The sequence below is a fragment of the Pungitius pungitius genome, chromosome 9 (genome assembly GCF_949316345.1).
Source record: "Pungitius pungitius chromosome 9, fPunPun2.1, whole genome shotgun sequence".
Taxonomy (NCBI): domain Eukaryota; kingdom Metazoa; phylum Chordata; class Actinopteri; order Perciformes; family Gasterosteidae; genus Pungitius; species Pungitius pungitius.
In genome coordinates, this window is record NC_084908.1 from 16938348 (window position 1) to 16960268 (window position 21921).

Consider the following 21921-nt stretch of genomic DNA (forward strand, 5'->3'; position numbering starts at 1 on the left):
ATGCAAAACTGTAAACACAAAACCCCAAAAAGAGTGAGAAGGTAATGACGATGAGTAAGGCATTATGATGGTCAAGCTACTCCAGGTTATCCAACCCGAACCAGTCACGTCATCAGTGTGGAAGCAGAGGATCGTGGATCAAGATGTTGACACTGATGTGTGGTGGTTCAGCTTTTAGCAAAAGATGTTAAGCTTGTGAAAGAACTGAGCCTTATTTTAGCGTTTTAACCGGCTATTTAAGGGTGTGCTAAGATCTAAACACACTGATTTATCGATTCAATCCATGCTACACATATTAAAACGTTAAAGTGTTTACGTGTACATTTAATAAGCACACACACGGTACTGTAGGCGCATGTGATGATGGTCACTCAGTCCACATATTTGTCCAGTTTTTTTCTTTCCAATACATTAAGCTGTTTGTGCATTTCAGGAGGAAGATTCTTCTCCATCCAATCACTGACGAGGACAATGGGGGGGAGCTGGGGGCTGGGTGGGGGGGGGGGGTGGGGGGGGGGGGGGGTCCAGTTCAAACGCAGGTCATCATAGTGTGGTGGGCTGACCTCTGCCTGCATACATACAAATGGAAAGGTGTTGTGAAAAGTCTGCTCTCGTCACTTACGGACGTTCGATAACTGTTTAATGGTCCGTCAGTTGTGTTCTTGTTGTGTTCCTGTTGGAGCCACTTCATTCGACCCTTAGACCCTCTAAACTCATGATTGACATCGCGTTACTACTTCTACAATGTATTGACGACCTGCTTTTTGCCGAACACACACCGCAAGATGTGGGCCGAGAAGCTGGTTGAATCCAACACACCTCTCTTTTGGAAAAATAACTGCACTAGTGCAGATAACTTGGGGCTCTCGTTTCTATATGAGTCAGTGTGTGCATGTGGTCTCACCCCGAGATGCAATGTAGCACTCATGGCAGCTCAGCAGTCCATTCCGAATTCGCACGTCAGTCCCGGCAGTGGCGTCGCCGAGCTGCCCGTGACACACCCCGCACTGAGGAAGAGGCGTTCAGTTGACTGTCATCATCATCCGCGTAAAGGATTGCTTTAAACATGTCTCCCAAACACTCAGGAGGAGAATTATGACTGCGTCTTTTGTGTGTATTAACGCTACGGAGATATTTGTCACTTAAAACGTGCTCTAGGAATCTTTTTACATCTTTAATACCTTCATGCCGAAGTCAAGCGCTGCGTCTGTGCATAAAATCTATTGTTTTCTGAATAGTTTTTGGTGGTGTCGGACAATAATACAGTACCTTGAAACACTGTATGTGGAAAAACAGTCCCAGAGTATCGATGATCATGGCAGCTCCTTTTTCCAGTTGTTGAGAACAACCAGAACATAGTCTCTTCCCACTAACACATCTAAACACACACACACACACACACACACACACAGGAAAGGGGGAAATTGGACATTAAAGAACCGTCCCTCAATTAATCAACAAGCTGAACTTCTTAAAAACATGTTTGAAGTTGTGTATATGCGTGTGTGTGTGTCCTTACCTGCTTGGTGAGGGAAGCTGAGGTGAGGAAGTAGAGGGCTGCTGTTTGTTAGTAACGACGTCCTGTGATTCAGATCTTTTGGGGAAAATAACAAAAATGAATAAATGCACAAAACATCGGTAAATATGTTTGTACGGTATGTGTTTGATCCTGCATGAGTAAAGCCTGTTTGGTTGAACATATGGTACTTTTATCTTTTTCAAGGATAACGAATCATTTCAACATGTTGATGAAGAATTTTTTTTTTCCCTTTGATAACGGTTTCGACAACTTTTCACGGCAATGTGGGACAATCCTGGAGTACAGATTGCTGACCTTTTAGCAACATGTGTCGGGTTCAGCTGAGGGTTCCGGTCCAAAGAGGCCGTCTTCCACAGCTCTTGTTTCTTCAAAGGTTCACCATCAAATGCAGATTCTGCAAACGTATGCCACAAAATAAATGTTTACAGCAGAGGATTGAGATTGAACGAACAACGTGTGTATTGGAACGGGAACTCACCCTGGAAAAAGTGCAGCTTGGACGCATGCTGATCCTCGCTCCCCGCCGAGCTTCTTTGGCCGTTTTGTTGCGGAGTCACGTCGCATTTTGCTGCCTCGTTGTTGTCTGGAGGTGATGCAGTCGTCCTTGTCTGCTGGCTCAACAAAGCCAATGGATTTAAGGGCGTCCCGGTCTCCTCTAGGATCCTTCTCTCCTGGAAGTTGTACGAGCAAAAAAATACATTTTAAAAAAGGACACAACTGATGAGTACAAAAGCAGATTGATTCCACGTGTTTGTCGGTCTGCGTGCGATTGTACCTCCTCGTTGTGTTTCCTCTCCTCCTCCTGCACTTCTACCTGTGCTTTCTCCCACTCCTGCTTCAGCTTCTCCTGTTCTCTCTGGTATTGCTCCTGCAGAGAAAACATTGTGCATTCTCAAACACTAACTGTAGCAATCAAAACACACCCATGACACACACATATATACATATATACACGCATTATGTACACCCTGTGCCTTCGGTTTTCCACTTAACTTTTATGGTGCCATGCACATAAACCGCATTCCACCAGTGTACCTGTAGGAGGCGCTCCTGCTCCTGTTGCCAACTTTCCAGGCGTTTACGTTCCTCATTGGGGTCCCAGACCCAGTGATTAACACGTTTAGCCAAGTTCAACATGGGGGTCTCAATCTGCCCCGACCCGACAGACACACACACAAGAAACGCACACACGCAAACACACACACACAAACATGTAAACGGACCAAAGGGACAGAAGAGGAGGAAAAGGTGAGAGGACAAGTTTGACCACAGCAACTACGGGAGACAGAGGGCAGGGCAGGGCAAGAGTCAAAATCCAAGAATGAAGGAGAAACAGAAATAAGAGAAGGGAGCTGGCTGGGAGCTACTCACAGTCCCACTGCTCTCCTCCGGTCCCTCTGTGGCTGAGAGAGGAACACACACACACACACACACATTAATAAACACATCAAAATACGACACACCCTCAGTGGCAAAGGGTGTGTACGAATACAAAGAAGCAGACTGCGGTTGTGAGTTGCTCTCAGCGTACTTACACAGCAAACAATTTACAGAAATGTACAACAAAACGGAAATAAAATACACAAAAAACGAAACTGTGCAAGATAAATAAATGATGCACAATGTCTGCAGCAGAAATGAATTTTTTTTTTTTCTACCTGTGATTGTGGGAGAACACTCTTGCATGCTGCTCGGCGATGAAGCTGGCGGAGCCTTTTTTTCCTCCACTCGACTCTCAGATAATCCAGAAGTACCGTTGAGCTGAAAGTAAAATTAATCGACAAAATGAGTGAAACATTTATCCCAAATGAACGCCGCTTGTTTACCAGTTTAAAATCCTAAATGCACCGGAGGCTTTGTTCTTCAGGGGAGTCGCCGGCTTCACTTTATGTAAATACAATATTTAAATCAACCAGGTGAGACTGAACTTTACATAGGACACCCGTCTCTGCCGACGGCAGGGCAGCGTTTCAGGTTGAGCTCATGTCTCTCCACCAAGATGTCCAACATCCGCCCTCTTCAGGACGACATGGGTATTGAGATGAAGACGGACAAAATATTCTGTAGGTTCTTAAATCCCTTCTTCAAAAGGAAAAAGTACAACTGGTAATTTGTGCAATGGCCATTCATGTGCAACGTTGCATTTATTTTGATTGTTTTTTTTATTTGATGTCTTTTTTAGGTCATTTATTGTTTTTCATGATGCAGTGCCGAGTCTAAGACAGATTTCCATGCGGGCACATTGGTGAGAGTCAGCCGCTGAACTGCATCACATTGATGCAACGCGTAGCTAAATTCACAACATCACTTTTTCAAACAGCACCCACGTCTGCTCGGCTCTTGAGTGGCTACAGACTGATGGTTGACGCTCGTGTCTCAGTAAGAAAAACATATTCAACACAAAAACATCCTCCTGACGACCTGTATCCTTTTGAAAATGGTCACCGTTCATTGTTAAATGAAGAACCCCCGGGTTTTGTGTGTGTCCATCTGTTACCTGTGCGTTGCTTTGGATGTCCGGCTGGTGTGGCTCCACGTGGGTGAGCTCGGTCACAATGGTTGTCGTGACGGTACAGTTTCGGCCTCCGATCAGGGAGCTGATGGCAGAGCCGAGAGACGTGGTCGATCGCTCCGTCTGTGGAGGCGGCGTCCGCTCCGGCGTCTCCCGAGAGGCCGGAATGTGTTCGGGGAGGACGTCTTTCTCTGAATGTTTGGCGGGGACGTCTTTCTCTGCCTGTTCTAATGGCTCCGAGGAAAGACTTTCCTGTGTCTCCTCTAAAGGATCATCTTTCTGTGTCTCCTCTATAGGAACGTCTTTCTGTGTCTCCTCTAAGAGAACGTCTTTCTGTGTCTCCTCTAAAGGAACGTCTTTCTGTGTCTCCTCTAAGAGAACGTCTTTCTGTGTCTCCTCTAAAGGAACGTCTTTCTGTGTCTCCTCTAAGAAAACGTCTTTCTGTGACTCCTCTAAAGGAACGTCTTTCTGTGTCTCCTCTAGGAGAACGTCTTTCTGTGTCTCCTCTAAAGGAACGTCTTTCTGTGTCTCCTCTAAGAAAACGTCTTTCTGTGACTCCTCTAAAGGAACGTCTTTCTGTGTCTCCTCTAAGAAAACGTCTTTCTGTGACTCCTCTAAAGGAACGTCTTTCTGTGTCTCCTCTAAGAGAACGTCTTTCTGTGTCTCCTCTAAGAGAACGTCTTTCTGTGTCTCCTCTAAAGGAACGTCTACCTGTGTCTTCTCCAATAGAACGTCTTCCTGTGTCTTCTCTAAGGGAACGTCTTCCTGTGTCTTTTCTAAGAAAACGTCCTCCTGTGTCTTCTCTAAGGGATCGTCTTTCTGTGTCTCCTCCAAGGAAACATCATTCTGTGTCTTCTCTAAGAGGACGTCCTTCTCTGTCTGTTTGGAAAGAACGTCTTTCTGCGTCTTCTCAGAGGAAACGTCTTCCTCCGCCATCTTTGGTGGAGTGTCTTCGGCCTTCGGTGGTGAGTGGAGAGCAGAAGTGGGAGGAGTGGAAACGGATAAATCCTCCGTCGTCGCTCCATTCACTCGCACCAAACCCTCCATCTGAGCGGGACATAGAAGTTATTTTTAATAAGGATTAGAAGGCAAGACTTTTTTTTCTTCTGGTTTAGAGAGATTAACACCGTTTCCATGGCTGCAGAAAAGATTTGAGCCACAGAGCAACAACCCGTAAAGACCTGGGAACTAGTAAACATGGAAGCAACACGTGCTTGTATTCATTCAACATGTTACGAGAAAGTGGATCCAAGGATCGACTTTCGGGATCATATTTTCGCTAAAGATCCAAATTAAGTTTTCACTCCTAACATGTGGTCCAGTTTTGTGGAGAAGCTCCTCCTCTTTTGAGAGAAGTTGATTGACCCCTCACGTGGAACCCAGAAAACGAGCTAGAAGTACAAACGCTAACACTCCCTCAATGTGACAAACGGCGAGCATCGGGACCGATGGACGTCACGCCCTCACCTTGACAGCCTTGTGCCCGGGCTGAGTGCTCCTGGGGGGGCAGTAGGGCTTGGCTGCCAGCAGGGGGACGGGCTTGCTGGCCGCAGGCGGAGGCGAGGGGGCCGCATGTCCGGGCTGCGCGCTGGAAGGCCGCGCCGTCCCAGTGGGCCCGGTGTGAGCGCCGCCCGCTGCCGGTTGCCTTGGTCGCGTGGTGGGCGTCGGCTGGGGTCGAGGCTCCTTCGCTTCTGGTGACTGAGGGCCCGCGCTCTGCGAGTCACTGACCGGGTCGCCGGGGGTCTCCCGCTGAGCGCCGACGTTCGCCTCCGTCACTTGGCGCGGCTTGTGGTGCCTGTGGGGTTTTATGACCACGGGTGGTTCTGGTGTGTCCTGTTTGGGATTCGCAGTGGATCGGGGCAGTTTCAGACTGTCCAGTGTCGCGTCGCTGATGGTGAAGCGAAGGGCGTAGCGCTGCAGGACCATGGCGGCCTCCTCCGGGGACGAAGCGTTCCTGTAGGCGTCGCACAACTCGGCCTCTCTGCGCTCCCTGCACGGGGAAGGAGAGAATTGTACGGTATTTGGTACCCAAGTGGACTCTTATTTTACACTGTTGGATGTCAGGGTTTAAAATTGGCCAAAGGAGAGTGTGTCAACGGCGTCCTTACTTCTCCTCCACGATCTCTTTGTAGGTCTTAATGCTTTTCCTCTTGTTGCCGTCACTTCCCTCCTCCTTCATCCTTTTCTCTATCCTCTTCCTCTCTTCCTCTTTCTTAATCAGTTCCTGTGACGCGCTGCGGCGCCGATTCTTCCAACGAGCCAAGTCCTTTTATGGCGTTAATTCAGGGAATATTGCTGTTATTTCAACGTTATTTCACATCCTATATTTTCTTATGTTATCTAGATGGACCCTACATTTTAAAAATGACATAAGCCTCTTACGTTTTGCCAGTGGTCGTCATCCTCCTCAAAGTTGTTGTACGGTTCGTGCATTCGCTCGTTCCGTGATTGGCTCAGTGGCGGTAAGTGTTCCACCTCTTCCTCGTTAAGTATGTCGCTCATGCTCACGCTCCTAGAGAGGAACACAGAACACATGGGTGTGAAAGGATCACTGAATCAATGAACCCAACGTGTTCACTTTGTCCAATTTGACTCTGCAAAACAGAAAATAATCAGTTATAACGAATGAATTGGTTTTTTTGGTCACTTCAGTGAGTATAACACAACATTTTAAACATTCAAACTAATCTCAATAATAAACATCCCATGATCAAAAAGGAACAGGGAAGAAAAGTTCTGCCCCCTGTTTAGAATTGTCACAGATATTGTGACAGTAATTACTGCTAATTTCTAGAGATAAAAGATACAATATTATATGAACAGAACACAAGACATAAGCAGAAACAACCAACATCAGTCTACTAACCACAGATATTACATTGTTGTTCTTTTTGTTTAGTAGCTATTATTAGTAGTAGACATTTCGGTGGTGGATTAGATGTGTATCCAAACCTCAACACAAATAAGTTTGTGAACTAATCACAAAGCAATACAAAAACAAGCAATTTAACCAACAAAACTAACTTATTTTGCCAAGTCGGACACACAACTATATTATTACAATATACCGCAATAAAATATATTTTAAAAAAGGCAAAATAATGCAAACATTAAGAAAAAGGTGACAGCAAAAAGAAGGATGTTAGTAATGAGCCATGACGTGACAATGAGCACGAGCACCTGATAGCGTGACGTATATTCATATTTTATTGGACTGTACTGTTGAACTCAAATGTGCACCGTGTGTAAACACTGATGTCATGCAGAAAGTCATCGAGGTCCACGCAGAAAGACTTACTCAGTGTCCTCAGACATAAAAGCAACACGCCGACTCATCCTAAAAGCAACAACAGAACGAAAGTGAATGAGACGAGACAGCGGCAATGAGAACCACGTTTAATGTCACACTTCAGACTGAGGGGGGTGGCTGAAAGAGCTGAATATGTGTGTATGGGGGGGAGGCGGGGGGGTGAGGCATCTCACATGATGGGAGGTAGATCATCGTCATCCAGCCAGAAGGCTTTCCTTCGTGGCCCCCCGTTTGCGTCCTTCATTCTCTCCTCAACCCTTTCCTGCGCACCCTGCCTTTCCAGCTCCGCCTCCACTTTACAGATCCGGGGTGGAGATGATGGAGGGGTGAGCGAGGGGGGGGGCTCCGTCACATCTGTGACGTGGCTGCGAGGGCTTGTCATGCCTCCCTCTTGCGTGGCGTCCTCCTCCCGCCTCTCCCTCAGCCCCGCGCCCTTAGGGAGGGTCGGGGCGCCGGAGAGCGGAGCCTGAGGTTCTGCTGCCACCGTAACGATGCTGTTAAATCCATCGACAAGGCCAAGATTACCAGGGGATACAGCTCAAGGGCTAGATCAAGTTCGTACATTGCTGGTGGAATTTGTTATCATGTTATTAAGCAGGGATTCATACTTCAAATACAAAGAAGAGCCACACAACCAAAGTCGGGCAAAACAAAGCCAAAGTAAAACCTCAACAGCAGAAAATAAGTCCAAACCAAGCACGGACCTCGAGAACCATACGAGAAGCAGAACTCCAAGAATTACGAGCAAATCAAAGTCAACCAGTTCTTTCATATTCAAACGATATAAATGAAACCACATCAGGCGACCAGCGGGAGGCCCCCCAAACAGGCTTGGAACAGGCACGGAATCCAAGCGACAACACAGTCAAGTCAGGATCAAGTACGAATCACCCTCTAGTGTTAGAAAATAATAAAGCCTTCATCTTTGCCTGGTAGAATATGCGCCGTTAGTTGCAGTTGCAATTGGCCGACACCACAAGCTCTTCAGCAGCATTCAAACGGAGTGAAATACCTTCCACTAGCCATCTTCTCTGTGAGTTTAGGTCTGTTGTGCAGTGGCTTCATTGCAGACACCGGGGCGATGGTATATTTTACTGACCCAGGGACCGGCAGGAAGCGGTTGACGGGCGCAGTTGAACCCGTTCTTTGGAACGACCCGGTCCTCCGGGCCATCATGTCGTCCTTCTCCGGGTCAGCCGCAGGCTCATTTCCCCCACATTCGTCCTCGTCATCTTCACATTCACATTCGCCGCGAGACGTTGCTCGGGTGACAGTCGTGTCGGGATGCTGTGGAGGCGTCGTTTCCATGGCAACCCTGGGCGGCTGTAGCTCCTCTCTACAGACAGAAGCTCCCGCAGTTGAAATAACTACTAGGCACCAGGCCGTGGGATCTCTGCGAGGGTGCGCCGCCACTCCGAGCGTGTCAAATCTCCGAACCCACCTGACGTTGGGCCTCCTGCTCCCGTCCGCTCGCACGGCCCTTTTGTTACGGGGAGCGGCGTCGGTGGCGCCCCCCCCCGGTGTGCGCCGCGCGGCGCTGGGCAGAGGCAGGAAGCGGTTGTAAGTCACCGCAGCGCCGCTTTGTCTGTGGAAACCTCCTGTCCTCCTCGCCATCATGTCGTCTTTCCGGGGATCCGGAGACCTGTCCTCTTCGTCGTCATCTTCCTCGTCTCGCCTCAGCTCGTACTGAGCCAGGCGCGCGTCCAGCTCAGCGAGGGCAGACGGGGTTTCGGCCGATGGAGGTGCGGTTTGGTTGAGGTCGGCTGCATCCACCTGGCTGTGAGAGCACCGTATGAAGCTCAAACTGACGCGACAGTGGTGGATACCGAGGTCTTAAAAACCAGGCGCAAAACGTGCAGAAGAGAAGCAGAAAGGAAACGGATCCGATTCAAGTCGGTTCGTGCAACAAATAAATAAAGGTTAGAAAAAGGAAAAGCATGCAAGTAAAACAAAAATAAATGAATAATGTAAATACTTATGATCATCTTAAGTGTCACATGACAACCTCCATCTATTTGCTTTGATTTCATGAACATTTTCTGCAACTAAATTCAGAAGTAAACAGGTAATATATAGCAGGGGGAAAAAAGGTTGTAAGTTTATCACTAATATTAATTTACTGTATATTTCGCGAGTGAGCCATTAGCCAATATCAGCCGTAATGACTCATTCAAATAGGCCTGGAACATTTCACAAAACGACACTGACGATTCAATTCAATCAAACTATTTAAATAGTTGTGCAACAGGCCGGGAGCCGTGTGTTCGTCCCCAACACAGTCCACACTTGTGCAACAAACTTTGGAGCCGAGCCGTACTTGGCCTCAGCCATACCTGCGTTCCCGCTCTGAAAGCTGGGAGCCCAGGCCAATGGTAGGCACGGCTACGGGGGCCTCGAAAAGGAGTCGTCTTAGCAACTCCGCCTCCTTCCCTTCCCTTGGTGTCACCGTGTCTACTGGCTGTTCGATCTCAATCACGCCCCCGAAGGTCACCGCTTTGCGGTGACCTCGTCCCGCCTTTGCCGATCCGCTGAAAGGACTCCCGTGACTTTGCTCCAGACAAGCTCGGCACACGGGGGCCGGGCTGGCCTCGCTGTAGATGCAATCTCACAAATGGAGACAGACACACAGAGTAACACACACGCACACACACACACACACACAGAGCAGTGGGAAATAAAGAGGGTGGAAAATCATGAGCAACCACAGACAAAGGATCAAACTGTGAAGACAAAGGACGAGGTGGAAACGATGAATCAGACCGGAAGTGTGGATGGACAGATGAGGACAATGCATGCGGCTGTGTGGTTAAGTCCCTCAAACACATACGTACATTAAGACAAACACACCAGGCTTTTTTTTTATCTACTCTCGGTAGCCACATTTTTGCGGCTCCTCTGGGAACACAAAAAACTCTTTATCCTATCTAATGACATCATCGCAGAGAGAGAGAGAGAGAGAGAGATAGAAACAAAGCAGAAGAAGTGATCACTGCCAACAGTTGCCTCTCTTTTGGTCACACATACACACAGACACACACACACTTTCTCACACACACCGGCCAATTCCCTGCTCTGTTTCAATGCCTGTCATAGAAGACTGAAGAGGCCTGAAGTGCACAATAGTGAACTATTATAAAAGAGAGCAATGGGGAGTACCACTGAGGGAATATAACCGTGATTACAGCTCTGAAACTGATTAAATAATAAAGAAATACATCATCTTTTGAGTTCTTAAATCTTACGTGACTTGATCTCAAATCTCTCTTAACTAAACTTAATATACTTTGAAGTCTGCACGACAAATGAACGTTATTAAAATAAATAACAGTAGATTTTATGTTATCACTGAAGAAATCCCTCATGTCATATCAAATGTAGAAACAACATTACGTAATGCCTACAGCTCAAAGTGACCAAGCCAAATTTTGTTCTTTTAATAATTATAGAAAATAGAAAAGAGAAGCAAACTATCACAGTTAATCTCTGTTTTCTCTGTTACAAAATAAGCTACTGTGGTTGTGGTGGATTTTTAAATAGCTGATACAGACAGCATCAAAACAGATATGATTTACAGTGAATTAATCAACTTGAATTACATTAAAAATAAAGTACCACATTCCCCACGTTTTCAACACTGTTTTGATAAGGTTATAAAAACCTCTAGTGAGCTTAATTTGTAATTATGACGTCATACGGATTAAAGATCCTCTTCTGCCTCCAATGATCTGCTTAAGCCTGGAACTTGGCCTAGAAGCCCCCCCCACACACACACACACACACCGCTCACATTCTCTCGGCCATTACGAAACCACGCACTCGACATAGAGCGGCATTCGGGAGCTCTGTGGCGCGTGCGAGCTGGAGCAGAGAGAGTGTGTCCGGGCACCTTGGTTCAGTCATCCTGAGCCTTTGCCACTTCTGCACATCTGCCTCGCTCATGGAGGCAGGAACCAGGCTCACGGGCCCGTCCCTCGGAGGGAGGGGCCCGCTCCGGCCCCGCCTACGAGCCAAGTCGTCCCTCTGCTTGTTCGGCGTGGCCTCAACTGTCCCCTCTGCCCCCTCTTCCTCCCCGTCCTCCTCGTCCTCAGGGCGAGACGCCGAGTTCAGGAAAGGGTTGTCCCTGCGTCTAATGATGTCAGGCACTGCGTCTTTCTCACTGTCCATTCACGGAGCCGGGACAAGCGTCGCGGCGGGGGGCGAGGCAAGCGCACGTCAAACCACAAGTGACCACAAAAAAGTAGGAGAATGTGAGAGAATATTTAGTCGTGAGTTTGAGAGCAAATGGAAGGGAAAAAAAAAACACACACTCAAACCACCTGACCTGATCTCCTTCTCCTTTTGCTGCGAGGATCGTCTTATGCCTTCCCAGCGCTCGCGGTCTTTGCTGCTACACGCCGGCGCGGGGACAAACTGATGCACCCTGGGAGCCACGGCGCCGCGACGGGCTCGCCTGGACGCCAGGTCGTCTCTGCGGACGTCGGGAACCTTACGCGCCCCGGCCTCCTCGTCCGCGTCCGAGGAGGAGGAGGAGGAGGAGTCCCACGCAGATTTCTGGGAGCTTAAAAAGTCGTTTTCGCAGCGAAGGATGATGTTTGACGGCGGTGACCTCACTTCCCGTCCCTCCGGCGCGGAAGGGCTGGAGGTCGAAGACCGAATGAGGGGGCAAAGTCGCGTCAGAGAGCGGTCCGTCGCTTGCGGCGGCATGCGAGGAACGTGCCGCGCCGACTTGGGATTAATTCATAGCCATCGGAAAACCTTGTTAGCAGGAACCACCGAGACGATTTTAACGAACCTCGCTACGCTACGCACGGGAAAAGCAGCGAGCCGTTAGTCAGATCTGCAAACACACTTGACAAAAAGCCCGGATTGCTTCGACCAGATCGCAATAAACCTCCGGGTAAAGCCAACCTCACAAACAAAATTACCATCGTGAGGATCCGTTAGTGAACACGACCAAAACTGCCCAACCACAGCGGCGGCGGCGGCGGCTCTCATGCTCCTCCTCTCTGACCTGCTGTAGCCAACGGCAGCAGGCAGAACTTTGACCCCTGCCTTCTCCAACATCGCCAGCCTCCTCTGCTGCAACGCTCCCTGATTCCCCTTCTCCTCCTCCTCCTGCTCCTGTTTGACTCCTTCCCCGGTACTCTCAGGGGCCCAAGTGACAGTCTTGGGAGCTTTGAGGAGGAGTCCGGTTCTCTCCGACGGCTCTGACGGCGGTCGAGGGCGACTGGGGGGGGGGGACGGTGTGTAAGAGCACGAGGTCGTTTGTTGGATTCACCTTTTCCTTCAGCACTCAAATGTCTGGACTTTCGCCGCGGCGACGAGCAACATGAGCATCGAACGCACAACACTGCAGCGGGTTGTTGGTTATTACCTGCGCTGCTCTCCTTCCTCTGGGTGTGGCCTTCGGCGCGCGGTCGGGATGTAGGAGCTGGCGTTGGTTCGGTTGGGGAGGAACTGGTTGAAGGGGATGGAGGTTCTGGGGTCGCCGCCGCTGGCAGTCCGTCTGGCCAGCATGTCATCCTTCCGCACATCCGGCCTCCTGGTGGCACCGTCGGCCTCCGAGTCGCTGCCTCGCCCTGGGGCGAAGAGCAATGGAGCATCGCACAGAAGGGGAGAGAGTCAAGAAGGTTAGAAAGTATGTCGGGAATTATTGCAAATGGGTCATTGCATAAAAACTACTGAAAATACTAAACAATATTCAGGGCTTATTAGCTCGATTTTGTTCACTTCCAATGCTTCCAACAATTTGTTACATGTCAGTAAGATATGTCTCTTAACCTTTTTCCATCCCACAATGATGTCTCTCTGGAAATGAAAGGACATATACATACGTAATAATACAAATTCAACTGTCAACATCATAAATGCAGCAGCTTTGCTTAAAGAAAAGTCAAATAGGCAATAAAAAAGAGTCAGATACATTTTGAAACAAACTCCAAGGTTAGCTAAACATATTCTAACGAGATGGAGGAATTATTATTATGGACGTTGTGGGTGAGTGTTCTCACGTTCCGTTTTACCTCAAAATAAATAAATTAAGTAGCTTAGATATTTGAAAAAAACGGTCAGATTTGTCTCCGTAACACCCCTTTGACTGTCGATACAACACTCCTTTATGGGCAGTCCGTGAGAAACTCTTACCATGTGTTACAAGGTTATTGTGCATAAATCAAAGTATTCTGCAAACACAAAGAGACACATAGCAGAAATAAAACAAAATAAACTGTCTCACGTGTCTTTCTTTCATGTTGGGTAGTAAATATTACTTTATTAAGTTGTACACCTCCTCCATAGCCTACCGGGAATGTGGGGAATAGTTATTCCCGGCTTTGGAATGGCTTTTGTCTAACACTGTCAGCATAAAAGACACAAACAGGATGCCTGTGAAACGCACACAGACGCACGCATCCACACAGACTGACATACGACGGGCAGGATGTCGACCTCAGCTCGTGTTTCCCAGGTTCCAAATCTCTAGTGATTGCCACTCAGACCAACAGCTGCTGCATCTGGGGTACACACCCCCGCAAACACACACACACACACACACACACAAAGTGTCTGAAACGTTCAGCTGTTGCCCGCAGTCCGCCTGACTGACCGCAACATACCAAGGTTAAAACCCCGACATGCAAAGCAGTCCCACTATTTATGGACGAGGCTTTGTGCGGCCGCTTTAAAGGACTAGTTCAACATATTGGGGGAATTGGCTCGATATCCACTTTCATGTTTGCACACCAATCACGGGGCGAGCTTAGCTTAGCATGGCGAGTGGAAGCGCCGAACAGCTCGCCTTGCTCTCTCTTTCTCTCTCTCTTGTGTTTTTACTTAGAACAGAACCAACCGTCGGCGCCGCCTCGATTCACCACGTCAGGAGAAGGGCTGTGCTGTGAGCGGGAGCCAAAGGAGTCCAGACTGCAAATAGAAAAAGGAAAACGTACTACTGTTCAACATTGTAAAATCACATGAGGGTCAAATCAATGCATTTCAATTAAGATTCTATGATGTAGGCAACCTGAACAGCTGCATTTGACCTCTCATCGGGAGGAACTGAAATCCCCAATAAGCGTGCGTGTGTGTGTGTGTGTGTGTGTGTGTGTGTGTCTTAAGGACATATCTCACCTGTCGAGGGAGTTGTCGCGAGTGTGCCTCGGTGGAGACAGAGAATCACTCCTCTCAGAGTCCCAGCAGTCGTAGCCGCTGTCCCTGACGCCGCGCTTCAGTGAAGCGTCGCCTCCTTCCTCACAATCCTGCAAAACACACACAAACACAAGCCCCCCCCCCCCGGGGGAGAAAATGTGCAACGTGAAGGGAAGATGCATAAAGAAGCTCACTTAAGAGACAGATCTGTTGGAAAGTTGCAAAGGAAACAAAAGACTCATTTCCTGTGTCTTTTTTTAAGGTGTCTCCCTGAAATTGGAGTAGCTGTGGTGTAACTGTCTAGCGTGTCTCTCCAGCCCCACAACAATGACAGGAAACAACAACCCCCCCCACCCCCCTGTGCACCTCCTCTACGCTGCTATCTGTCTCTCTGTCTGTCCCTCCCCTCTCCCCCCCCCTCCCCCCATGTCCTCTTCACTCACCACCTGCATTTGAGCGAGAAGCCCTTCAAACTCCTTGAGGTTGAGGGTGGGGCCGCTGTAGGAGGCGCAGCCGCTGGCAGCCTTCCCGAGCCAGAACACGGTGTTCAGCACCTGAGGGACACAGAGCGGACGTATAGTTGTGCGCTGTGCTAACAAAAGACACAGCAAGAAAAAGGAAAATAGATAAAAGGTCAATAATTACTCACGTTTTTTATTTTGCGGTTGCAGTCCGAGTCCCTGACGAGAGAGAGAGAGAGAGAGAGAGAGAGAGAGAGAGAGGGGTGTTACTGTCACCACGTCGTCCCCTTGAATGTACATAGACAGGCCTAAAAAGACACACTATTTACTTGAGGTTAGCTCGAATGGAGGTGTCTTGCAAGTCCCCAGGGTCAAACAGCTGGGAGCCCTTGAGGCCCAACTCCTCGCAGCCGCGCAGAAACACTGACAGGTTGTCCTAGGGGACAGACAGCAGTGGGGGGGGGGGGGGGGGGTATGGCGCACAGCGGGTCAGAGTTTATCGTTTTGACAAAGCAGCAGATTAACAGGGACGAATGTCACAGTGGAGCGTCCTCTTACCAGTCCGGCGATGGGGGTGGGCAGTCTGTTAAACTTCTTGACCAGTCCTGGTTTGATTGCGCTCAGCAGCCTGAGTCGGGGGGAGGGGGAGGGTGGGTGGGGGGGGGGGGTTGAGGCGGAGATTTATTTTGCGTCTTAGAGGAGGTTGTGTTGTGTCGTTGCGACTTAAGACAAGGAAAAGTGTGCGCTTGGGGCGATGTCAGAGGCTTACTCGCATAACAGGATGCCGTTCTCCAATCCGCTGCGGAAGTCCTGGTCTCCAAAGCTCTTCCCAGTAACAGCCTGGAGGACAGCAGGAGACAGATGTAAAGGACATGGACTTGAAATATGGCTGTGACAAAATCGTTAAAAAATATATATATATATATACAACCAAAATCCGTAACATTGTGATTTAAATTTGTTTCGAATCTAGGGCCCCTGGTACTTGTTTTGGGGTCTGTGCATGTTGCCATTTATGAGTTTGAAGGAGGCGTAAAGAAATTAAAAGATAATCAACAGATTAAATGATAATGAAAACGGGTATTACTCGCAGCCTTTAATGGATTGCTATAATTAACACATCAATATCAAGTAGAAAAGTGAGTGAAGTCTGTTGAATTGTATCCCAGTGAGCCCCCGTCAGAGGAACCTTTTGCTGCATCGCTCACCCACCCCCCCCCAACATTTTCTGCTTCAGTAGAAACCAAATTAGAGTGACGCCACGCCGCTGACACACTGCTCTGTGCCCTCGTTCCAGTTCCCCTGATTGAGAAGCACACACACCCGCGAGCCCTCGATCCTTCAACCCGCGAATCCCATTGGCTGTCCATCCCGTACGGGCAGGTGAGGAGGAGGGAGCGCGCGTTGACACACTAACGCAACGCCGACGCACACGCACCCACGCACGCGCACACACACCGCCTCCCAGAGCTGTTGTGTAACCGGCAGCCGAAGGTGAATGCAAGAAAAGAGAGATTTGACTCTCTGGACTTCTAATCCAGATCAGCGTGGATTATAGTAAAGCACCAGAACCGTTAACCGCAGGCGCACACACTCCGTCCGCCTTTACTGCTCACGTACAGTCTACACGCTGCTCTTGATCATGCACCCATAACAACAACAAAAAAAGAATTCACTTAATCTGATCCAATGTGAGAGAATTTGTCTGCGACTGACGATATTCTGAGATTACTGTCATGTGAAAATACAAGTCCTTTTTCATGTTGTCTCTATTTTTAGTGAAACTTGATGATGATGTAGAGTTCCGATGCACGTGTACCACATCCTTGACACACACACACACACAGAGTCCATCTGCAGCTATGAAAACAGCCTATTGTTTTATTGTTACATAAGTGATGACCAGATGTTTCCCATTCTCATCTTTTTCTTGTGTTACATCATTCTGTCTTCACACACACACACACACACACACACACACAAATGCTGGCACACGCCATGTTTATCAAGTTCTGACTCGGGCTCTTTGAAACATTTACAGCCTGCTCATGCATGATTGATGGATAAAGGGGGAGTTCTGTATTGAGGGAGAGCAGGACAAAATGTGTTTGTGTTTCGTGCGGGTTTGGGATGCGGGACACGGGCCGCGGGGTCGGGCGTTGTAGGCGGATAACAATGGGTTACATGTTAAATGCTGAAGCTGAAATACGGTAATTAGACAGTGACTGCTGTGAGCGTATTGGGTTTTGGAGGAAAAAGTCTAGAAAATATAAGCCCGAGGACTAAAGATTGGGTTTGTTACTGTAAAAATGAGAGACACAGAGCTTATATGTGTTGAGTGAGCATCCACGTCTGCTAAAAAAAAAAAACAGGGGGGGGGGGGGGGGTTCGACACCAGCAGTGGTAATCGGACACTCCATGGCTTCCTCTCAGTCCCGATGGGGGAGTCCTCGACTCTCAGCCGGGGTGAATGGCAGCAGCAGCTACCAGTTGGAGCCGAGGCTTCAAGTCAGAGGTTGAATATTTGCATTCTCGTTGCGATAAAACAGGATGTTGTTAATAATAACGTGCTGCTGCAGCTGATGCAGCTGTTTATGTTCATCATGGGACCGTTGGGTCTCCTGAGTTGATCCTAGGTTTGTGGCTCTTGTGTTACAGTAACTATTGGAGTCACTGAAATAAACATCTAGAAATAGACAATAAATGTGTTCAACAATAGTTACTTAAGATATTTTTGGGCGACCTTTCACATGTTTGTGAAATTGGCACTGAGTGAGACCGAGGCCGGAAATAGAAAATTCTCTTGTTCTGGTTTTGTAACAGAGAATAAAAATATGCATGCTTTGTTTTGTATGAAACAATCCAACTTTTGTCCTCAAATGTACAGAATACATTGTCTTGGTTTGGATTTAAAAATCAAACATTTTATCTGTAAAGAAGACGATATAAATGGTGTCAGGACCTGAGGAAAAGAAGCAAAGTGTTGTCAAAAGACACACTACAGCGGCTACTTGGCTCCGTGGTGATGCATGGGAAGCAAAGATTAGGGCGAAATGGAACTTCCAGTCGTAATCCAGAATGTGAATGAGTTTAATCTTCATCCGAGTAATTAACCAGTTCCTCGACGCTGGAAAACATCTCTTTGTGTGCTGGAAATCGCAGGAACAAAAACACTTCTGTACAATCCAAGAACATTTACTATTCTAGACATCGTTATCATAGTAAGCACACAAGTTCATTTATGCTAATGAATGGTGTGTAAGGTATTGTTGTACTTTTAATTAAATTCATTAATCAAATATTTCCCTCTGCACTGTGCATGTCATGGAATATAATTTTGTGTAATTCAAGCCAATTTAAGAGCAAAATACCAAATTAAGTACATGATTTTACTGTTTGTGTGTACTTTTGGGTTTTTTTGTATCCTAAAAACAGTAGAGTTTAGTGCACTATTTCCTGAGCTCAGTCAGAGCTGAAACAACACAATCTAATGCTACTGCACAATGCTAATTACAGCGCTGTTTAGATGTCTGAGGCAATCTGCAACTTTTCTGGCTTCACAAAGAAATCTGTGAGGCGTGAAAGACATCTCCGCCAAAAGCAAGTCTCCGCCATCATTATTTCCCTTTCTTTCAATACAGTATTTGATGCATGGAATATCCCACGAAGCCCTGCTCTCACACTCTCTCAGACACAGCTGCCTGTCTGCGACCATGGAGTTAATCTGCCTCGGATGGACAGCTGTGACATCTGGTGCAAACACACAGACACACACACACACACGCACATTCTTTGGTTTACTCCCTGCGTGAGTTAACTGTGTTTCTCTAAGCCTGTGCATCTGTAAACTGCTCAATGTCACATCCACCCTTTGATGCTGTGTGTGAGCGTCGCGGCGGTGTGATCCCACCTTGTCTCGTCTTTTTTTAAAACAGATAAGAGAGGTCCTGTCTGTGCCATTCTCACTTCCTGCTCGGGTCACGGGGTGATAAATAGACTACTCCTCCACTGCCCCCGTGGAAACAGTGACACGTGAGAACCTGTCCATGTTATGTTCCCATAGTGACCAGTGTCACCCAACCGGGGCGTGTCCAAGGAGTGTGTGAGCAGTATCATGCACAGCTGACTGGCATGCGTGTGTGTGTGTGTGTGTGTGTGTCCATCAGTGCATACGCTTTGCATACTCTTACAGATGCGGCAACACATACATACGCGGTCCGCGTGGAGCACATCGAGGCACGTTGAACCCCCCCCCACCCCACCCCCCTCCGAATCATCCCCACCTGTGAGAGAGCATGAATACGACACTAGAAATAGAGTCCGCCTGACCGGACTGAAAATAACTGGAGAATTAGGAGACGGGAGGACGACAAAGCAACGGCAGCGAGCAGAGACGCCGAGGAGAGATTAGGACTTAGAGGCCGGCATTAACCTAGGCTATGCTATTTGGGCTCACTACTGATGTTTAACGGTGGTATTTAAGGACAGACATGAATGTGTCCATTGCACTTATCGCTTGACTTTGTAAGTCGAGCGATTTCCCCCCCCCCCCCAAATAACAGAATTTTTTGTGTGATGCATTACACCTAAATACAACAGAAATGTGACATTACAACTGCAAAAAAAAAAAAAGTGAATTAAAGGTTGGGTTAGAATGTGTTAACTTATTCTATGGTTACATAATGCTATTTAAATGATTCCTTTGCTGATTTAAGACTGTCCTAAAACACTCACTGATGCACACAGAGTTTGCCACTTTACGTTTGGATATCCAGTACTAACCAGCAATTACAGATGCAAAGTACAACCCTGCACACTCCCGCTTTAAACTTGAACTGTTTTAAGAAGGTGCTTTATTTGTTTCAGATGTGTGAGAATTATCTAAAGCCTAAATGATCGATGAATCGTTTAAGCTGGAATATTTGATTGAGGGCACAAGTGCGAGTAGGAGACATCTAAGCCCAACACGTGCATATTAATATCTCCGAGCCACGTAACCAGGCCATTAGTCTCCACAGACAAGAAAGGTATTTTTCCTAAATGCTGATCATTTAGATTTGTGTGCACTGCATTTGGGACACCGACGGATCTCGAGTGGGTGGATGGGAAAAGAATGATCTACTTCTGCTGCCTCGGGAATTCTAAAAGTAATCACGGAGGAGAGATGGCAGAGCATTTCACGATGACAGATAGACAAATGAAAGAAAACTATCTGTAGTTGCCACCCCTTTCCAGTGGATGCACGTGTCTACTGGTTGAGACCAGAACAGACAAAGCGTGGTTTGATTCCTCAATACGATCAATTTAAATAATATGTCAATCCCTTGTGTCCTGTTTGAACAGCATCCTCCTCTCTTGCAATGTAAAAAAAAAAAAAAGAAGCATTCCATCCGTTTTTGTTGAACAATTTGAATGGCATGTCGGGTCTCTAAAGTCTAGCATTTACCTAGCATCATCCATTCATCCTCCTCTCTATCAACCATCGCCTGAGGGGAAAAGGCTCTCGGGAGTCCAGTGAAAACACAGCCAAGGTGTGAAGTCAAAGCCAGAACTTTTTCTTTTTCTTTTTTTTTTTTTACAATGAACTACTGTGTTTTACATCCAAGCCTTCATTTACCCAAATGCGAGCTTCTAGTTGGCAGCTAGCTGAGCTAAAGCGAGGACAGGGAGAACAAAAAAATAAATAGGTCATAACGCAGCTCCACGGGCGAAATCGTGATTCACCACTCAGGCTTAAAGAGAGAGGCGGATTTTTTTTTTTTTGTATCCGAGGGGATGAGGGTGGGAGCCATGCAGCGAACCACGAAGGATAATCTCATCCGATGCTGATCAGCGGCGGGCAGCGAGCAGGGGCCTTACTGCACCGCATCCGCCGCCCGGCTGCTGGCCCCCCGCTCTCGTTGCCATGGCAACCGGCATGTCCACGTAGGGGGCGTCGCACCTTCCGGCGAAGAGGGGGGGGGGGGGAAGAAACGGGGGAAACTAACGGCTATTTCGGGGTGTACGTCTAGGTCTGCGTTCGTCCGTCGCGTTCCAGCTCGGTCGGCAGGTCGGCGAGTGGGTGGGTGGGTGTGCTCCCGTGTGCGTGGGTTTGTGGGTGACAAATAACACCAAGAGCCGCCCACACACGTGATAAAACCGTTGACGCCGCAGAGCCGACGTCCCGCACGGTAACCCGGCACCGCATCGGCCCCACACAACAGGTGACGGGGCACCGGTCGGCGGGGCCAACAGTATTTTTACACCCCATCCCCCCCTCTCTGTGGTGCCTCTCTGTCCCCGCTATGGTGGTGGTGCGGCAGCAACAACAACCCCCACCCCCACTCACAGCGGTCACTTCACCCACCTCTATCCATTTCTGCGCCTCCAAACAAGCTGGCACGGCGGGATGGTTCGTCCCGGACTCGTCCCTCGGCGGAGCCTTCGGGACACCTCGACCTGCCGCGGGGCTGGCCATCTGCGGACAGACCGTTCGACGAGGACCCCCCCCCCCCCCGGAACAGGGAGAGCGGGACGCGTGACGGCCGGCGATGAGAGGCGTTCCCCCCGCTAGTCCGATATCCTCCTCCTGTTCCTCCTGCTTGCTGCCTGTCGACCGACCCGCAACTCCGCGCACCGGTCAGTGCTCCCCCCCCTCCCTCCCCCGCGAGTCCTGCTCAAACGGAGATGTAAGGGAGGGGGGGGGGAGGAGGCGGGGGGTGGGGGGGCTGCTCGTCACTGCAACACGAGCCAGGCGCTAAAAATAAGGATTCTTGTGCGCAGAAGCCGCTGCCGCGCATTTTGTTAAGCGTGACCGCGCAGGCAGGAATCTGTGCGGGGGAGGTCAAGACGGAGAGAGAAGGGAGAGGAGAGGGGGGGGGGGGCTTTAAGGTCTTTCAGTGTCCATGAAAGTGACATTCACATTTCATTAGTTAAATGTTAAAAAGAATCCTACTGCAACTGGATTAACAAACAC

General features: G+C 48.5%; 1 protein-coding gene across 3 annotated transcripts; it reads right to left on the reverse strand.

Moving 5' to 3' along the window:
- Positions 1 to 512: 512 nt before the first annotated feature.
- On the reverse strand, positions 513 to 21571 carry LOC119218591 (LIM and calponin homology domains-containing protein 1-like). Of its 3 annotated transcripts, XM_037473132.2 has the most exons (31): positions 21313 to 21571; positions 15736 to 15806; positions 15525 to 15594; positions 15296 to 15402; positions 15155 to 15185; positions 14949 to 15059; positions 14488 to 14615; positions 14210 to 14280; positions 12737 to 12941; positions 12374 to 12589; positions 11684 to 11998; positions 11249 to 11518; positions 9696 to 9953; positions 8804 to 9139; positions 8375 to 8698; positions 7536 to 7856; positions 7351 to 7389; positions 6435 to 6564; positions 6161 to 6318; positions 5520 to 6042; positions 4038 to 5099; positions 3199 to 3301; positions 2912 to 2943; positions 2576 to 2689; positions 2316 to 2408; positions 2019 to 2211; positions 1835 to 1934; positions 1520 to 1594; positions 1270 to 1378; positions 905 to 1007; positions 513 to 569 (listed from the first exon to the last, which is right to left on the reverse strand). In XM_037473132.2, the coding sequence occupies exons 1-31, from the start codon at positions 21421 to 21423 to the stop codon at positions 544 to 546; spliced, it is 5805 nt and encodes a 1934-aa protein (XP_037329029.2). In that variant the 5' UTR covers positions 21424 to 21571; the 3' UTR covers positions 513 to 543. The 3 variants fall into 3 exon arrangements, with proteins under 3 accessions (XP_037329029.2, XP_062420649.1, XP_062420650.1); XM_062564665.1 differs by lacking the exon at positions 2576 to 2689; XM_062564666.1 differs by lacking the exons at positions 9696 to 9953; positions 11249 to 11518; positions 11684 to 11998.
- Between the last annotated feature and the right edge of the window lie 350 nt (positions 21572 to 21921).

What these genes read in the sequence shown, in the direction of transcription:
- LOC119218591 (XM_037473132.2), bottom strand. Translation starts at nt 21,423, where the DNA reads ATGGCCAGCCCCGCGGCAGGTCGAGGTGTCCCGAAGGCTCCGCCGAGG. An exon ending in GCTGCCGTTGGCTACAGCAG is followed by an intron (nt 11,999 to 12,373) that starts GTCAGAGAGGAG and finishes TTCGACCTCCAG; the next exon opens with CCCTTCCGCGCCGGAGGGAC. An exon ending in ACATCCAAAGCAACGCACAG is followed by an intron (nt 3,302 to 4,037) that starts GTAACAGATGGA and finishes TTTTACTTTCAG; the next exon opens with CTCAACGGTACTTCTGGATT.